The following is a 20,831-nucleotide window of genomic DNA, read 5'->3' as shown; positions in this document are numbered from 1 at the left end:
AAATTTTAGCTGAAGCCTGGTACGCTGCTCGCGCTAAATTTTAGCCCCCATACAAATTATCGAAAAATTTTAGCCGAGCTAAAATGAGTCCCATACAAATAATCGATAACTTGTATGGGAATTTTATCTTGGTTAAATTTTGCGCGAGCAGCGTACCAGGCTTGAGATAAAATTTCCATACAAGTTATCGATAACTTGTATGGGATCCATTTTATCTCGGCTAAAAATTTTCGATAATTTGTATGGGAGCTAAAATTTAGCGCGAGCTGCGTACCAGGCTTAAACAGCAAAATAATTAACAAGGCATTTTGATGGTGGAAATCAATTTTTGTGGTGTGCCGAAGAATTTGTGTGGTAGAAGCCATACAAATTATCGAAAAATTTTAGCCGAGCTAAAATGAGTCCCATACAAATTATCGATAACTTGTATGGGAATTTTATCTTGGCTAAAATTTAGCGCGAGCTGCGTACCAGACCTTAGCTCAAAATATAAATAATCCCCCCAAAAAATAAGCAAATGAGGTGAATGAATAAGTCACTCAATTTTTGAGAGAACAAATACCATACTCTGAAATTACTTTTTCGCATTTATCGTGCGAGTTTATATTATAGCCTGGTACGCTGCTCGCGCTAAATTTTAGCTCCCATACAAATTATCGAAAATTTTTAGCCAAGATAAAATGGATCCCATACAAGTTATCGATAACTTGTATGGAAATTTTATCTCAGCTAAATTTTAGCGCGAGCAGCGTACCAGGCTTATAACTGAATGATTTTTTTTGCATTCGACGTTTCCAAAACTATTATTAAAAATGAAATGAAAAAAAAACTTTTAAATTTTTTGTTTTTAAAGCCTGGTACGCTGCTCGCGCTAAATTTTAGCTCCCATACAAATTATCGAAAATTTTTAGCTGAGATAAAATGGATCCCATACAAGTTATCGATAACTTGTATGGGAATTTTATCTTGGCTAAAATTTAGCGCGAGCAGCGTACCAGGCTTAAAGTGTTTTTAAAGTAAAATTTAGGATCTTTTCACAAAAATACTCCCGTAGTGATTTTTCTATATTTTTCTATATAAAGCCTGGTACGCTGCTCGCGCTAAATTTTAGCTCCCATACAAATTATAGAAAAATTTTAGCCGAGCTAAAATGAGTTCCATACAAATTATCGATAACTTGTATAGGAATTTTATCTTGACTAAAATTTAGCGCGAGCAGCGTACCAGGCTTAATATAAATAAGTTTAAATGCACTTATGTTGAAATGGTTTGTGCAAAGGGAGCTATTACACACAATCGCATGAGACTGGTTTTTGGGTACAATTTCATTACATAATTATGTCAGTAGGCAAAAAACTTCAAAATGGTCGAGAAAAAAAGAAAACTCCAATTTTAAGAAAATAATTTATAAAAATAACAATTTATTTATATATAAAAAAAAATAAAAATACTTAAACACAGTATGACTTTCTACAAGACACGTACATTATTTGACAGAACTTATAGTTCTAGCTTTTTAAAATAGTTACATTTTTACAATTTATTTTTTTTTTTTTGTATTATTTTACAAACAAAAACCTAAGCCTTACAGTCATTTTGGAAAGATATTATAGTATCACTCTTATAATTAAATTAGTATTATAATAATTTTTGTCCTCTTTTTTTGTTTGTTTCTCTTGATGGATGGACATTTTGAAGGAGGTATAATAATTTACATGGCAGCTTTAACTTAAAAACTTAAATTTATAAAAAAATAAAAATAAAACTCTTATCTAAACTGTTTTTATTATTTATAAACATTTGGTATTTTTAAGTGATTTTTGCATTTCTTTTTAGCCAGTTTTCAGTTAAAAAAAAAACCAGGGCATAGAGAGATGCAGGAAAATGTGCAAAATTAGAGACCAATAATTGCGCTAGTGTTTCTATATTAACCCTCATCTTCTGTTTCTTCGGCTTCTTGTCGTTCCTGGACAAGTTTATCCATTTCTTCTTTCGTTTTTCTTCTGAAGAAACCAGCCTAAACGAAAAATTGAATACAAATTTTAGTAAAATTCTCCAGAAAAACTAGACTTTAATTTTACCTTGTGCATGCCATAAGCCATTGCTGCAAGAACTAAAAGTCCACCTATTATTGCCAGGACTATCACCCACCATGGAGTACCATACAATTGATGCTTCGATATCACATTGTATTCAATTTTTCTTGTGATATGTGTGGATTTACTGGATTAAAAAAAAAAAAAAAATAAATCACTTTTAGGATCAAAATCTTCTAAGGCCCAGTTGTACAAATATTTAATCCATGGATCAGCAACTTTTATCTTCTGAAATTGGTAGTAAAGATGAGTTTTAGCACAGGTTTAAGGTACATTTAGGTAAAAATAGCCACATTCATGCTTGAACCGAAGTTGACCCGCTGCTAATCCGCCGAAATCGGTGGGTTAAATTCCTGAACCAAGGCTGACCCACATTTGTACAACTGGCACTAAGAAAAAGTTATTAAAAACTTACCCATCTAAATCACCAACTTTAACTATATCCAATTTTGTGATTATCACAAAGAACTCCCATGGTTCGATTAAAATTTTATTAACTTCATTCAAATCGACATGATATTTCATGGTTATAGTAACAGGTGTATCAGGAATGAAATTATTAACTCTCATGACAGCTCTAGCACAAGTTGTCGTCTCTGGATCAATACAACTGAAAACTATTGTTCGGTTAATTGGTAATGATCCCATAAGTTCTTCGCTAAGGAGTTCATGTGATTTCTTTTGTGCAGCTCTGATGTGTTCATTGTTGGGAGCCATTTGTTCAGTATTGCGACGTCTTCTGCGGACTCCTGCTGAGTAGAGCTCTGAAAGTAAAAGTTGTTTTTTAGAAAAAAATGCAGAAATATAAAGAAATATGAAAAAAGGCTTTGACTTCGTTGGAAAGTTTGTTTTTGTTTATGGGATTCATTCAAGTATTTTTTTCTAATATTTTGAGAGTCTGGCATTCTTCCTTCGTCGTAATCGAAACGTTAAATTAATAAGAGTTTTGGAGTTCAAATTGAAATTGAGGAATCTTCGAAGCTAACAATTTTGCATCAATAAAGCTTTACAGAAGCTGTATGAGCATCTGTAAAGCTTTATAGAAGCAAAATTGATAGCAAAAACTTAAGTGACATTTCCTATGTGAAAATGTGGACTGCTTTCTCGTCCTTCCCGTAACTGTGTTACTATTATTTGACATCTGAATGCGAAATTTTAGTGAATATTAAAACCATTTAGTTTCAGAAAATCTTAAATTAATTATTGTAGCATGTTTCTCGACTAATGAGTGCTTAAACATTTTTAAGTTATCGATAAATTGTATGAAAAAGTTAAAACTATCGATATATTGTATGGAAATTTAACAAGGTTCAGGTATCTCAACTAACAGTTTTGCTTTTATAAGCCTTAATAGATGCTACTGTTAATTCTTTAAGGCTTTATAGAAGCTGCTACTATAATTTAGCACCTGCACGGAGAAAAATTAATCTAGTATTTTATACTCCATATGACTAGTAAGGAAATTAAAGTAAAGAGCCCTAGATTTTAAGTAAAATTTACCTTACGTATTGAACATTTCTTGGCTCCGTAAAGTAATTTTTACAAGACAATTATGGTGAACAAAATAAAGTAGTATATACCTTACGAGTAGCAATATTTTCTTTACGTAGAGTAAAATAAACCTTCATCCAAAAAAGTGTACGACTCTTTTCACTTTAAGATTCTAGTAAAACATATTTTACAAATTTAACTATTCTATGAATAAGTTTTACTTTGCACTAAGGTCATAATATTACATAATTCTAGGAATTTTCCCCATATCTTAATTGCTGTCATTGAAAAGTCTGCCATTTTGTTTTCCATTTGTTTTGGATATTTTTTTTTTGTCAAAGCTTTCAGGTGTCCGGGTGCGGAATAATTAATAAAGAAATAAAATGTAAAAATTTCTTTTCCCATTTGTGTTTTTCTTTTATAAGTGAAATGTTTTCATTACTTTTTGTGTTCTTTTATGCGTTATTATTGGCTCCGTAATTACGGATAGCAAATTTTTTTCATGTGTTAGAATTATATAGAATATTATCCGTATGCATTAACATCATTCAATCTAATTAATTCATGAAGAATTGGAACAAAGTTGGATCAAATAAAGTCCATTTCATTTTTATTGATGATATTTTCCTAAATAAAATTGTTTGTTTGCATCTTACAAAAATTATAATAAACTAGGTAATTTATGTAATTATTGAAAAACATAACAGGGTCATACGTTACTTACTTCTAAATAGCTTTGAGGATTAAGTTCGTGTTACCTAGTTATGCTTTTCAATAATTACAAAAATTACCTTTTTTATTTTAATTTTTGTAAGATAAATGCATACAATTATATTTAGAAAAATGTCATCAATTAAAATGAAATTGACTTTATTTGATCCAATCTGTAACTAAATTATTATAAACCTTCCATAGAGAAGTTCAATTTACTTTAAAAATCAGTATTTTCAGCCTTATAGTAAGGTAAAATATGTACCTAACTTTCTAGTAATTTCTATTAGAAATTCATACAAAAAAAGGCTTTACTGTAAAGTTAATCATAAGCTATAAATTTACTAGAAAAGTAAGGTAAATTCCATTTTATTGGGGAGTCATCCCTATTTAAACTTTACATTAAAGTTAAATTTACCAGAAATAAGGTGGTTCATACCTTATTTTTTCTCCGTGTGAACGGAAAATTGTAGTGACTGCGAAAACCCTTTAGTTTGAGAGAACCTTAGAAAGCCTGTTTCTCGATCACTCTGAGTGTCAAAATTAAAGAACGTAGCTGGCCCGGCAAACAATTTTGGTTCTATAAAGCTTAACAGATGCAATTGTTGCTTCTGTAAAGCATTATAGAAGCAAAATTGTTAGTAGGGGGAATTGTGATTTTCAAAATTTAAAGTTATCGATAAATTGTATGAAAATGTTAAAACTATTGATAGATTGTATGAAAATCTAATAAGGTTCAGTGATATCACTGAACCCAACTAACAATTTTTCTTCTATAAGACTTAATGAAGACTTAACCGATGCTACTGTTACTTCTTTAAGGCTTTATAGAAGCAAAATTGTAAGTTTGCAAAGCTGATATTCTCAAAAATCGAGCTTATACCTATTTTGTATTAGAATGCAAAAAACTTTATTTAAAAATTACTTACTGTCATCTCCAAGTTCAAGAGAATTAATCTTCGGTGGTTGATAGGTTATTTGATTTCCATTTTGTGTGACAATTGTACGAGTTGACGACATCGATATTTCCGTTGGATTCACCAATAATAGTGTTTTATCTTGATAAAGATCAACATAAAGTAGCTGACTATTATAAACACCTTGTATAGTGATGTTATTAACATCTACAACTGGAACTGGTTGACTTGATCCATAAAATTTATGAGCAATTGGTATTTCGAAAGCTATTTCAAGTTCTTGAATTTTACTTGGACCGCTGCTTTTAATATCGTAGTTATTTATAATTTCAGCTGAATTAAATACTTTTTCCAAATTGATATGTGTTGTGTATGGTTTTCTATTACAGACACAAAAATAAATAAAATAAGATCTGAAATAAAGATGATCGATAGAAAAAAAACCTTACCCAGTAGCTTCAATTTCTGTGAATTCTCTCAAAGTTATATAATCTCTGACAACATTATCCGATGGATTTTGTTCTTTTCCCGTACTGAAGACAGCAGCTGTCAATGTCATTGATGTCCCTTCAATTTGGGTAGCATCGTAGATTATAGTTATACTCTGTTTGCCATTTAACATTGGTTGTCCTCGATTGAGATCACATAAAAGGACATCGTCATGTAGATCACAGGATGCTGGTATTTTATTAAATGGCATTTTATTTGATGATGTGATGTTGATTTGAGGTAGATATGCGGTTTCACCGGAATTTGTAACTTCGTAGGTGACGGAAATTGTTTTACTACTTCCAAGAATGTATGTTGAACTGAAAGATTGTTGCGATATTATAGTTTAATAATGAAAATTGTAAGCAACAAAATTTAGTTAGGTAGGTACTCACCTTAATCCTGAGCTGGTAATTTTTAAATCAGCTGTACAAATGTCAGTCTTGCAACCGGTACTAAATATGATTTTTTCAACGTTGACTTTTGGTTCAGCTGGATCAACAGCAGCACAAGTATCACAAAACTCTGAAAAAAATAATGAATATACATAAAATACATATTAAAACCAAATTCTTCTCATAAAAATTTTATGTTGATTGGTATAAACCAACAGTCTTGCTCCAATAAAACTTGATAAATGCTACTAGCTTCTTTAAAACTTTACAGAAGCGAAATTGACCTTTAAAAATGGAATATAAAGGTTTTTAAATATTTATTAAAAAAATTTATAGAGGCGCTATTTTGTAATTTCTCATTTATGTGTTGTTCTGCTGATTGGTATAAACCCTTCGAACACACTCTGATCTTTGTAAAAGTTTAAACAAATCAGACAAACTACTCAAGCACTAAACAAATTTTCGTAAATTTTGGATGTGCTTATTGGTATAAACTGGTCTAATGCATCTTTAATAGAGAAAAATTGTATCGAAAAAAGATTTGTGTTATTATGCTGTTTGGTAAAGCCTGGTACGCTGTTCGCTGTAAATTTTAGCCGAGATAAAATTATCGATAACTTGTATGGGATCCATTTTAGCTCAGATAAAATTTTTCGATAATTTGTTAGGGAGCTAAAATTTAGCGCGAGCGTTGCGTTGGAACAAACTTTGGTCTGGGTAGAAGTTTTACTACATCAGATAAGACAGATAATTACGTTTATACCAAACAGTGATAAAAACCAAAAATAAACGTCAACTGTTCAAATATGTGAAAGTATTCTCATTTGGGTTTAAATTTTTTCTCACATAAAATCCATCTTGTGATTTTTGATTTGTGTGAAATTGAAACCCAAACAAGTAATGTCAAAGATATTTGCGCAGTCAACCTTTTGTATCACTAATTGGTATAAAAGTAATTAAAAATAATAATTGGTATGAAGTTGTTTGTAGAAAACATTAGATTATCCAAGAAGTATATTTTACTATAAATTTTCATAACTTATTTTCCACAATATTTCACATAGGAAATGGATTAATGATTGGTATAAACTGATGTAGGTCAGAAATAAAGAAAAATTGCTCTGTCATTTATAGTTATTCACCACCAATCATCTTTATCTGGAAAAATGTGTTTACAGACCATAAAACAATTTAAATAATACCTTTTTTGGTGATTGGTGATTGGTATAAAATGGACTTACAGAACCTTTTTTGAAAACAAAATCCAAACACATATGTGCATAATTTTACTTTTATTTTTGAATTTCTATAAAACTGCTGCATGCAAAAACCTATACCGGCTGATTGGTATAAATTTGTCAAACAGTAGGCATACAGATCAGAATCTCTGTTATTTTTGATAGCATGAATGGCTTAAAAAAATTACTTTTGGTAGGTATAAGCTGCTGAAATGCCTATTGATTAAGAAAAAACAAGTACGAATGATTTATTTTCGATAGCTGTTATGAAGATATATGTAATAAACTGATTGGTATAAACTGGTATAAAAACCCTTGATTGTCAAAGGCTAGTAAGTAGTTAGTATCAAACAGGTGTAAATTGGTGTTTATTTACTCACCTTCTGAATTCGGGACACCCTTAATAAGATCATAATGCATTTCCAATTCAATCGGCTTAAATATATCAGCAGTATTAAATCGAACATTTGCATCCAATAAACGGCATTGATTATCTGTCACTGCTGCCGCATTAAAGCTCAACTCAGCCGAATTAGATTGCAACAATGTAACACGCTTAACTTGAGGATCCACATTCACTCGAATGGCAATTTCTTGAGATTGAATTTTTTGTGATGTCGTTGAAATTCGATAACAAATTTTAATTTGGAATTTCGATTGATCAGGTTTGATTTCACGACTAAGAGAATTGATAGTTGCATGAATTTTCACAACCGGATAAGCACGATAGACAAAAACTGATTCAGCATTGGGAGCACCAATGGCAAAATCATTGAAGCCATTGTTATCGATATCGGAACCTTTTGATAGACCATGTCCGAACATTTGTGGACCCCAAGGAGATGGAGCTGTTGAAATTGCACTCAATTGTTGACTGGCAACTTCACGAAGACCCTTGGAACTGCCGAGATAGATGAAGACTGTTCCATTTCCAGCGAATGGAGCTCCAACAGCGATGTCTGTAAGAGAAGAATTTGTACGTTAAAGATGGAATAGAAAAAAGATCGAACTGCCTTACCATTGAATCCGTCATGATTGAGATCACCCAATTTTGAAATAGTTGATCCAAAGCGACCTCTACCTTCGACTGGAGATTTGATAAGCTTTTGAAGCTCGAAAACAAACTAGAAAAAATGAATGAAGACTTAATTTTGTTTAATTTGTGAAGGTGGCGGTACTTACCCTTCCTTTGTTAATGAAGACATACATAGCTCCCTGTTCAACATACCCATCAGAGCTGTATTGTGGGGCAGTGACAATAAGATCTGTCAAACCGTCACCATTGAAGTCTTCAGCTAGCACAGCATAGCCGAAATACTCTCCGAATTGTGTGCCCCGAAATGTGAAAAACTTCTTAATTGTATGATATTCTCCATTGGGAGTCTTGATTATATCGAAAATATAGACCTCTCCTGATTGATGATTGGCTTGAGGAGCTGAGGCAACATATAAAACCTTATTTGGCATTGCACTGTCAAAATAACCCGATCCAACTGAGTAGCCAAAGTATGAATCATTGTCTTGATGCCATGTCTCTGGATTTGGAACTTCTGTGGTATATTTGATTTCTTGAGCCTGACGGACTACACGATGTGAGTCCAAGTCTCTTCGACTCATTCCAATACTGTCATCTTCGGTTTTGGGATGATATCGAACAACTGAACCTTTCCAAGTATTAATACCTGGAGCTCCAATAATGATTTCTTCATTATTACTTGTAACATGGACACTCAAACCTTGTTCACCAAAAATATGGTAGAAATATCGAGTTCCATATTTTTCTTTCACTTGATTATCTAAAAGGTTCAAAAAAAGGGAAAAATTTAGGGTCTTGAGACATTTAAAAAAAATCAATTTAATAAGTGAAATTCACCTTTTAATCGAAGTGGAGCAATTTGTTTAACCCTTAATGGATTATCACTTAGAGTATCCGGAGTCCAATAACAAATACCATTCATTAGATAATCACTAGCCAAATTTGCAATAAGTCTTGGAGCACAAACAACTAATTTGTCTGTATCTCTTGTACCACCATCCATTGAAGCACCCAGCCATTGGTGGTCTTTTTTCGTCGAATCATAGGTGAATTCATTTTGTTCAGCATTTATATTGCCTTTATCGTCAAATATAAAAGGTGTACAAGTACCAGTTGCAATGGTACATTTGTAAATAGCACCAGTTTCGTTGATTTTTCGTTGTGATTCGAGTGTGGATTGAGCACGTGGAGCAGCAATAATTACACTGAAATGGAGAAAAAGATTCAAATTAGTAAGAAAATAGACTTAAAAGCATAATTATATGTAGATTAGACCAGTTTATACCAGTCATAAGTGTCCCCAAGTTTAGTTATTCTTTACATATATTTAGAATTGCAACCTATATACTGAAAATTTGCCTTATTTATATTTTGATTTATTGGTATAAACTGGTATAATTGGTATAAACTGGTTAAATAAATACTATGCGGTGGATCTGAATAGATTTGATAACATTTAAATAGACAGAGCTCTCAAAACAGGAGTAAAGTACTGCATAAGGCATTGATTTATGTGGAATCGACCAGTTTATACCATTTATAAGTTTCAAATGATTGGCTTAATATAATTGTTCTTTACACAAATGAAGGATGAGAGCTTTTGTACTAAGAATTTGAAAGAATATCGTGTTTTGTTTATTTTTTGATTCATTGGTATACACTGGTATAATTGGTATAAACTGATAAAACAAATAGTATGCGATAGATCTGAATAGACTCAATAACACTTAAATAGACAAAACTATCAAAACAGGAAGAAATTACTGTAAAAAGCATTGATTTATGTCGATTCGACCATATTATACCATTTTTAAGGCTCTTTTGAATTGTAAGAAATATAATTGCTTTATACACCCATGTCAGAAACATATAATGAGTGGACCTGAATTTGAATTCAATAACACTTAAATAGACGAAAATATCGTATTAGTCTAAAAGTATTGTAAAAAAGATTATTTTACTTTAATTCGACCAGTTTATACCATTCAACAAGGGCACGTAATAGATTTCTCTCGCTTATACATGTAAAATGTGAACCCAAGCATACAAAATTGAACAGAAAATGAGTTATATTTAAGTTTTGATTTATTGGTATAAACTGGTCTAAAGTAGTAGAAACACATAAAATAACCAAAGAAACAATATTCTAAGGTCCGAAGTAGAACTTGGACCAAGAATAATGTTACTCCCACAACTTTTTCTCAGTGTAAGTCCTTGTAAACATAACTTAGATCGCACATGACAACCATTAAATACATCAAAATGTCAGACATAGAAAAACTACCTACATACCCAACTAAGAAGAAATAAAGGACATTTAATTGGAAAAATCCCTATTGCATCAAGCTTGAATGCATGCATAATAAGTCTAGCCAAAGAATATTGTCTTAGTTTTGTTTTTCTTTTTTTGTGACTTCTTGTGTCTAGTCGCTAAGTTTCTAACGCAGTCATGCAAAAAAAAAAAAACATTACAAAAGCAACAACACATGTCAAAGTTACTATTTTATGTCAATCAAAGTTATTGTGAAGGGTTGTTGTTTTGTTTGTTTGTTGATTTGAAGCGGTGACTCAATGACACTTTTGCACGACATCGAAAAGTAGGTATAGATTGTTTGTTAAGTTGTTATATATACAACATATATTGCTAAAAAAGGTGCATCACAATCGGTTACTTTGCAAAAAAAAATGGGGAAATACCACAAGTCACATATGTACATATATTTGATTAAGGGAGGAAGTTGTAATATTTGTTTTTTTTTTTTTTTTATGCAAATACCATTTATTTGAATAAACATTGCAATCTTTGCATTATGATGCGTTATTGCAGGAACTTTAGAAATTCAATCGGAAAAAGTTCAAAGTTAAAAACAAAATTAATATTTGTCGTTCTTAGAATGTACATGAATTTTTGTTAAACTCTTTTATAAAAAAAAAAAATATGCATGAAACTGATTAACATGATTAAACATAGGGAAATTCAACACAATACAAACTATAAAAAAGTCAAAAAATTTAATCTAAGCTTTATCTTAAAATTTATAATAGGCACGACATCAGAACAACTCGATCTATTACTTTTTTACTTGCGATATAGGTACTATAGGGCAAGTTTAGGATTCGTAAAAAAAATCGAACTCGAGATAACAATTTTACATGACATTACGATGATGGAGAATGCCAAAAAAGTGGGTCCGGCAATTCTGTCTGTCTGTCTGTCTGTCTGTCTGTCTGTCTGTCTGTGTGTCTGTCTCTATCTGGAGCTGCAGCCTAAACGAGTGAAGTGATTTTCTTCAAACTTGGTAGTTAGCAGTTTTTGGTGATTCCCTAGAGGGGAAATTGAAATTTTTTTTTTATGACCAAAACTAACGGTACCTGCCATATAACGGAAATAGAAAAGTTAATTTTTTTCAAAAACGGCTCTAACGATTTTGATTAAAATTTTTGTGTGTAATACTACACATAAGGGCCAACTTTTTAAATAAAAAAAATATTTTTTGTACCGTTATTAACGGTACCTGTCATAGAACGGTTTTTTTCGTTTCTGAATATCTCGTACAACATTAGCCCGATTTAAATGAAAATTTTTATACAAACGTGTGTAAGTAAAGATAATAATAAGAAAATTTTCAAAAAACCCATTTTTGGATTTTTAAAAAATATTTCAAAATTTTTTTTTGAAAAATCAATTTTTTGGAAACGGATCAATGAAAAATTTTGAAATTTAGTTTTTATGTGTAAATTAATTATTTCTTCAAAATGGCATACCAACTTTTTTTTTGAAAAATGTTAAAAAATTTGTATACATAAAAAATTATTTTTTTAAAAAACGGCTCCTACAATTTTCGAAATTTTTTTTCTAAAAATACCTTTTTATACAAGAAATAAAATGGCATATTTGTTTTTTTTTTTAAGATAATTTAAAATGGAGTTTAATTAATTATAAAAACAGATTTAATTTTTTTATACTACTTATGAAATTTCTTCAAAATATCAAATTTTAAATTTCTTGAATAAAAAGCTTTAACATTATAGTTACTTTAAGCATAAGAGCAAGTACGTGCGACCCCACACAGAGAAAAATAGACCACATAAAATAGAACAAAAACAATAAGATTTCTCTATGGTTTTCATCCAAGAAGGAAACCTTATTAAAACAATCGGGTTTTCCTTATTGTTTTAAAATCTGCAAAAAAATAAAAAAAACGATGACCAGACTGGGAATCGAACTGGAGACTTCAAATCATTAGTCGCCCACCTTACCACCTGAACTAACCTGCCATGAAAATATTGATCGCGATTTTTGTTCTAGTGCTAAGTTGCAAAAAAAAATCAACTTTTCAGTCAAATTTTAATAAGATTTTCTCTATAAAAATAATAAGAAATCTCCTTAAAAAAACCTTATTAATCGTTGATTTTAATAAGATTTCCTTATGAAATGTATGGACGGTAAAACAATATGGCAATCTGTTAGTTTTTAGCGGGTCATATTTTTCTCTGTGCAGTCGTGCAATTTATTATACTATGTAAGTCGATTAGTGGTGGCCAGAAAATTTCGACTGTACAACTGAACAAGATAATTTTGACAGTCACTTGATGGTCAAATAGATTCAACTGGTTTCACAATTCAGCGATAAATTTTTGTTTACTATTTGTTTGGGGTTAAATTTAGAGGGTCACTGTGGCGTATGTGCAACATTTATTATAATATTATTTTTATTAAAACAAGGTGCGTAGTGCGTATACTCAAGTACACACAGAAGTTATCCTTTTTTCTTTTTTATCATTGATATTATGTGAAAGCTTAAAGAATAGAAGAACGCACTATTGGGACATTTGGCGTATAAATGAGCGCACTGTTAACAAATTCACATACATACTAAAACGCGCTGCTGTACAATTTTGCTCTATTAATAATTTGTCATTTATTGACAATCATCTATCTAACTATTGCGTTAGCCGATTCTACCCCTTGGTTTGAGAATAAGACATTCAAAATTTGAGTAGAAATACAGTTAAGCCTTCCTGACAATATAAATATATTAAAATATTTTGTATTAGTAGTTTTAGAGTTCCACTTACGTTTTAATATTCTTTTCGATTTTCTATTTTCCTTTTAAGAAAATGTATGGACTTTTTAAACTTTTTCATTACCATTACCTATTCAAAATTTTTTATTGTAGTCGAAAAAAATGTATGGGTTGGATTTTAGAAAAATGTCAGACATCTGATTGATATTTGCATTCACTGACATCTCGAGTAAAAATGGAATACCGCCAAATCATCGCAGCGTGCGGTGTAATTTTTTGTCAAAAAAATATTCTTTAAAAATTTCCATTTTCATACTCGGAATTTTTCATCAAAACACATTTTTTCGCTTATTTTTATAGTTTCTTGGGCAAGAGTACGATAACTTAAGCGACAAGGATTGAAAGTTTTTTTTTTATGTAAAGGGGTTCAATACAATCATTTTCTAAAAAAAATGATTTAAAATTTACAAAAAAAAAAAATTATTAAACAAGTTATACTTTTTTCATAACCCACTTACACTTAATTCTAATTTTTAAATCAAGTTATTTATATCAATTTTTATTCAAAATAATCTATTTCCAGGTCAAAATTTGGGACAGAAAAGTAAAAAAAAAAACACACTGAATACTATTTTAATTCCTTATAAAATACTGAAAACTCATATATGTAACTTAATGTAAAAATAAGAACTAAGTTTACAATTCTGGCTTTTTAAAACGGTATCATTTATAACTGTGTACATAACTAAGTGTTGCCGTTGTTTTTTTTAAAATATAATTTGTATTTGATTTTATTTAGAAAATTGTCTCTAAAAGGGGGGTGATAGAACCCGCTCCCATTGTTAAAAAAATAATTGCAATATATTGTATTGTATTGAATTCCTCAACAAAAAGGTAATCAATTCTTGTCGCTGTACCTCTTCTTCTTTCAAATGAAAAAATATTTCACATTTCTGAAATGCAAAAACTGTTCATGTTGCTACACCACACAAATTTCAAAAATTGTTGAAAACCAATAAATTTACGTAAAATTCCCTGATGTGAATAACGAAAATATATTTTCAATTTTTATGTACCTACAACCTTTTATCGTCCGATTTTGATCTTTTTGAACTCAAGTCTTCACAAAAACATTCAATAGTGAATATGTCAAGTCGAAACTATTAAGCCTACACCTACAACGTTTAATCTGAACAAAGTTTGAAGTTGGTGCTCTTAAATTTTTTTGACTAGGTATAGGCTCATTAATTTTGTAGGCTAAATAAAAACAAGAGAGGTTGACGCTTTGAGCGTTGGGCAAGAACTGATCTTTATTATACAAATATTTTACAATTTGAAGCTTAACAACTAGAGTGCATGATCGGGTCATACGGTAATTTGGATAACGTAATATTTACATAAATAGGTCATACGATAATGTAAATAGACAAAGCATATTTAAATCGATCATACGATAAATGAATATGTGTATACATAATATATTTAATAACATAAAGAACATGACAATAAACGATAGTAACACTGTGGTTACATTAATTAAAGCCTACAGTTCGGCCAATCCTGACATAAAATCGACTCGATTTTCTAGTACATATTTTTCATTTAGTATTTTCAAATAATAATTCTATTTTTACATTTTTAAAATAGCAACAAATTGAACAAACGAATGATAACTAAACAAAAGATAATTATTAGGACAAAATTGCAAAATTAAAACTTGTATTAAAATAATAAAAATTGATTTTCATTTTAAAAAAGAACATTCGAACTAGGATTTTTTTTTATCATAATTAATTCATGTTATAACTTCATGTTTTTTTTTTTTTTTTTTTTTTTTTTTTTTACCGTAAGGCATGTTATTTTTAATTTCCAAATTTAAATCATTTTTATCATAGCAAAAATTTATATTAAAAAACATCTTTCTTCTCTAAATCTAATAATGTCATTTTTGCTTTTGAGATTACTATCACAATTTTTTTTTTTTTTACATTAAAATCACTTGCTTTAAATTTTTCATAATTGTTCACATAATTTATAGCATAATTATTTTTTTTTTCACATAAATTCATAATTTCATAATTCATTTTCATCATAATCATAAACATAATTAATATAAACGTAATCATAAACATAACCATAAACATAATCATAAACATAATCACAAACATAATCATAAACATAATCAAAATCATAAAATTTATAATAATAATAATTTATTTTTTTGAATTATCATAAAATAATTTAATATTTTGTTTTTTCTTTTTTTTTTTTTTTTTACTACATGCGCAACATAAAACTGAAAAATTATCACTTATTTACATAAATAACACATTTAATTAAGCTGCATTAATCCGAAAATATTGAACGGTGTCATCAGGTGTCATTCTGCTGCAATTTAATTTTTCCCGAAGCACAACAATTTGAAGCTGGAGGTCATCATCTTGATTACTTGTTGCCGCTTCATAATGATAATCCAGAAAATGTATGTCAGGTTCTTCCAACTCGTCCAAATGTTCTCGTAACCTCTTATTTAACGCAGACTTGTTTCCATCAGTGCAGAGAGAAGCAACAGTTGCCTCGTGCACAAATTTATCTGCCCGCACTTTAGCCATTCTTGATTTTTTACTTTTAATCAGTGATCACGCACGAAAATTTAATTCTCAAACTTCAAACATAAAACATAATACATAAAATTTACTTAAGACTTTAACAGAGAAACAAAATAAACGGGTAACAGATCCCACTTCTGATTTGTAGGCTAAATAAAAACAAGAGAGGTTGACGCTTTGAGCGTTGGGCAAGAACTGATCTTTATTATACAAATATTTTACAATTTGAAGCTTAACAACTAGAGTGCATGATCGGGTCATACGGTAATTTGGATAACGTAATATTTACATAAATAGGTCATACGATAATGTAAATAGACAAAGCATATTTAAATCGATCATACGATAAATGAATATGTGTATACATAATATATTTAATAACATAAAGAACATGACAATAAACGATAGTAACACTGTGGTTACATTAATTAAAGCCTACAATTTTTAATAACTTCCAAACTTTTCTCGTGCGTGAACTTCACCATGACTAATATTTTGATACTGACAGATCATTAAAAGAGTTAAAGAGTGATTGTATTTACATAATACCTATAAATATTAATATAATTTTTATTTTGTTTTGGGGCTTGTTCAGGTAATACAAATTACAAGATTGAAACTTTTCATTAAAAAACCAACATGAAATTTAATATCCCATTTATTTAATTTGGGCGTATTATTAAAAGAACAAACAAATAACATGTTGCATTTATACAGAAATTATTTTATTATTCAGTGTAATAATCCGTATTTAATTAAAAGACAGCACGCAAATATACATATATTAAGAATATTTATTATGTTTATACTTTAAGTAATATTGAAGTTTTGAGAATAAAATTAATAAAATATATAACAAAACTTGCTCTGATAATATTTATGTACGAAGTGATACGACTTGTTAGTAACAGATCTGTACATTCCTTCTTTATTCTTTAGATTGAAAATCATAACATTTTTAGAAAACATCTGCGTCAGGAGAGGACATGCAAATATCTTGAGTGATATCAACTTGTTCTGAATTTGAAAACAATGAAATCTTCTTTACATGGTTGATGTTTCGTCTTAAGACTTTTCCATCTTCCGTTTGTTCTGGCACTTCGTTTGGTGAAGGTTCAATTACTTCTAACTCGGTCGGAATGACAGTTGGGAAACCATGTTGCGAACAATTACTTTACTTCCAACTTTAATTTTATTGATTTTTGAACTTCATTTGTTATCTGCTACCTGTTTTCCCTTCTCTTTATTAACTATTTCAAAATCTCTTACTTTTGAATAAACAGATTCTTCATCTATGTTCCAGTAGTGCCATTTGGTGTTACATTGTACAAAAAAAATAAACTTCTGAATTTCTTGCTTGTAATCAGTTCCATTTCCCTTCGTCCTTTAAATGATCTGAATTTTTGAAGTTTATATTTGTCGTCGGTTAGAGTTTGAATTGTTCCTTGTTATTTTGACATTCCTTTGGTTTTTGCAAATTTTTGCAAAATGGTAAAGTTGAATAAAGCATCCTATCTGTTTGACATTTAATCTGTTCGTGAACGACACATTTTTCCAAAATTTCATCTAAAGTATTTTCCTTTTGAAGAAGTCGTTTCTTAAGAATACATTTTGCCCACACATCTATAATTTTGTCGTTCAAGTTTCAAGTTTATATCTAAAATTTTGTTCTTGTGTGGTGCCATAATTGCGTTTAGTTGACCGGTTTCGAAGTCTTATTACAAATTATTTCCCCCTTCTTCTGGTTTCAGTGATCGAACAAAAAAAATGTGTTTCGAATGCAGAACTTCGTTTTGGTGAAAAATAATTATTTTATTTATCGATTAAAATTGTATATATGTATGTATGTCCCTCCCACTGTTCCTTCTGGAACTTGTTCCACTAAAGCCCCCGAAATATTAAAAATTAGCTCCTGAACTTGAGGGCCACCTAAATGAAGAAGTTTATTCACTTTTTTGTAAGTATAAATAATTTCTTCCGACTTGGAAACTCCGGTACCATTTTTCCATTCTAATCGAATCTAATCGATAGCTTCATACAAAATTTTGATATTTATTTTTATTGTATTCTTTCGTTTCTTGCCTTGATAGTTTTTTTTTTCAATTTTTGTGTTCTTTTTATTTACCTATAAAAATTATGCATGAATTTAATTTCTGTTCCTAACTTCTCTTTCCTTCTTTTTTTTTTTAATATGTACATCATGTTGTATACCATTTTTTTTTAAACATTTCATACTATTTTCAATTTTTCATCAACTTTTTTGCGTTTCTTTTTTTTTTCATCTATTTGCATCAACTTTTTTGCAATTTTTATTTAATTAAAGTTTTTATTTTCATCAACTTTTTTGCAATCTTTATTTAAATTTTCTATCCCAATTTTGTTTACTTTTTTTTTTTGCAAACCTTTATCAATGTTGCATTAACTTTTTTGCAAACATTTTTATCAATTTCGCATAAACTTTTTTGCAGAAATTTTCAATTTATTATATTTATATTTACTTAAATTTCTTTTGTTATAAGGCATTTGTCTTATGTTATAATATTTTTTATATATTCATATACATAAAATACGTTTACCTCGTCGCCAATGTAATAATCCGTATTTAATTAAAAGACAGCACGCAAATATACATATATTAAGAATATTTATTATGTTTATACTTTAAGTAATATTGAAGTTTTGAGAATAAAATTAATAAAATATATAACAAAACTTGCTCTGATAATATTTATGTACGAAGTGATACGACTTGTTAGTAACAGATCTGTACATTCAGCTTAAATATCTTTTCTTCAAAAATTCTTTTTAAATGCAATGATCAATAACCGTTAACCGGGAAGAAAAAACGATTCATCAATAAATTGGTGTTATCGATCAAGTTCAAATACTTTATCGGAGCAAATAAAATATTCTAACTCAAACAGTGACTTCATTCATATTCTTCTTTATTCACTTCTGTTTTATTTTTTTTGTTATCAATCTAATTTTAAATCCAATATCTTATCTTATATTGAGTAGAAAGAAATTCCCTCAACTTTTTAACAAATAAACATTTTTTATCACTGTAAAATGAGGTGAAAAAGAGAGGAGAAAAAAAAAAATACCCTAGAATATTTTTTTTATCTATTCGACTTCGATTAAACTTCAACTGATAGCAGCGACACTTTAATAAATGAGAAATAATTTAGAACCACCCAAAACACACACAATAATTTATTATGACTTCATCGACTAAATTTACAGAAAAATTCTATGAAAAATCATCATAAATTCCATGTTTTAATAAAATTTTAAGATTTTTTATTAATAACAACTTTTTTGCGGATAGCAGCTTACCCAGACGGTCTTAAGTTTATGTTAAATCCAAAGTAAGATGACTCAACTTTTGGTATATTTGTAAATTGTTGTGCTTCGCGAATGACCTTATTCGGTTTCGGTGATAAGTTATAACTTAAAACACTATTTGTAAAAATGGTTACAATAATTAGTAAAACTAAGGTCACACTCATTATGACAGTTGTAGTATTTCGGTAATTAGACGACATTTTTGATTGTTTTCGTGACAAATGTTGTTTCTGCGATCGCTATGACGATGACGAACGCGGTAATATCGAATTTGTTCCAAACGGGAAAGGTATATAGAATTTCGTTCGGATCGCTTAATAAGAACGGAGCGTCTCACCTGTCAGGTGTAAAATAACCAACTGAGTTGTATAAGTGGAATATGGCCAGTGACAACCAGTTAACTTTTTAACCAGTATCGCATGTTAATGTTTAGTCAAGAGAATAATTTGAATAAAAATTTTCAATATTTTTTAAGAGTAGCTATATGAGTGTTATAGGAGTATTTTACGATGAGAGAGTTGTTAAATCGTGTTTCGATTTAATGACGATCCGATGGGTTGTGTTTGTGTTTGGGGTTGCTTACTTTCGATCGTGATTCGTGTTGTGAGTCATGTTGGTGACAGTTGTTGGTCGAATATCGGTAAGGTGAGTTTTACTGGTGGGTAGTAGTAGCTCTTGATTTTTATAGGTTTCTTTCTCACTTATTTTGTATTGTTTTTTTTTTTTGCATTCGAAACAATCAAATAAATCACTTTGACATGGTAAAACGAGTGTTGTGCGTTTGGTTTTTGAATTTATGTGCTACGAATAATGAGTGGTAGTACGATCATGGAATGTGTTGGCACCAATGAGGAAGTTCAAAAGTTTAAACTATGGTTAGAAGATGGTTATAATTTTTTTTATTAAATAACAAAAAAAAAAAAAAAATTCAAAACAAAGTTATATAGCGGATTTTAAGATGAATCATGTAGTGAAGTAAGAAAATTTATTCGAAATAAATTTGAATCATGTGTAAAACATTTTTAATCAGGTTGGAATTTTAATGAATGATAAAAATGTACGTCACTACGAAAATGAGGTTTTTTTGGTCTTTTGTTTGGAAAAAGTTATGACCAAATTTGGTGATTTATGTAAATTTTGTTTTGGGTGAATCAGATTTGTTTTGCATACAGATTTATGAATTTCTTGGAAATTTAAAAGATTATGTTGAGGCTTTCATATCGTTGTATTTTTTGAATTTTTACTTTTTCATCTCACAACTTTGTAGCTTACACATCAGTCTTAACTTGTGCAATTCAATTATCGCAAGAACAAATTTAACACCATGCATCGTGAAGTTGGCGCCACTTGGACTTACACAATTGATGTTAAGATACAAGATGTCTGTAATGAAAAAGACAGACAGTCTGACAGAATTGTGATTTCATGACTGAGGCTTAAGGGTTGCCAAATAATATTTTTCAAAAAAGTATTTATT

General features: G+C 29.7%; 1 protein-coding gene across 1 annotated transcript; it reads right to left on the bottom strand.

The window, feature by feature from the left end:
• Positions 1 to 1,621: 1,621 nt before the first annotated feature.
• Positions 1,622 to 19,569, bottom strand: LOC129911259 (integrin alpha-PS3). Its single transcript, XM_055988993.1, has 11 exons — positions 19,346 to 19,569; positions 9,211 to 9,578; positions 8,520 to 9,133; positions 8,356 to 8,461; positions 7,718 to 8,296; positions 6,100 to 6,229; positions 5,665 to 6,024; positions 5,228 to 5,595; positions 2,512 to 2,887; positions 2,082 to 2,223; positions 1,622 to 2,017 (listed from the first exon to the last, which is right to left on the bottom strand). Exons 1-11 carry the CDS (start codon positions 19,552 to 19,554, stop codon positions 1,928 to 1,930), a joined length of 3,342 nt encoding a protein of 1,113 aa, XP_055844968.1. The 5' UTR covers positions 19,555 to 19,569; the 3' UTR covers positions 1,622 to 1,927.
• Positions 19,570 to 20,831: the final 1,262 nt, after the last annotated feature.

The sequence above is a fragment of the Episyrphus balteatus genome, chromosome 1 (assembly GCF_945859705.1).
Source record: "Episyrphus balteatus chromosome 1, idEpiBalt1.1, whole genome shotgun sequence".
NCBI classification, from domain to species: Eukaryota; Metazoa; Arthropoda; class Insecta; order Diptera; family Syrphidae; genus Episyrphus; species Episyrphus balteatus.
This window is presented reverse-complemented; position numbering and strand designations above follow the sequence as displayed.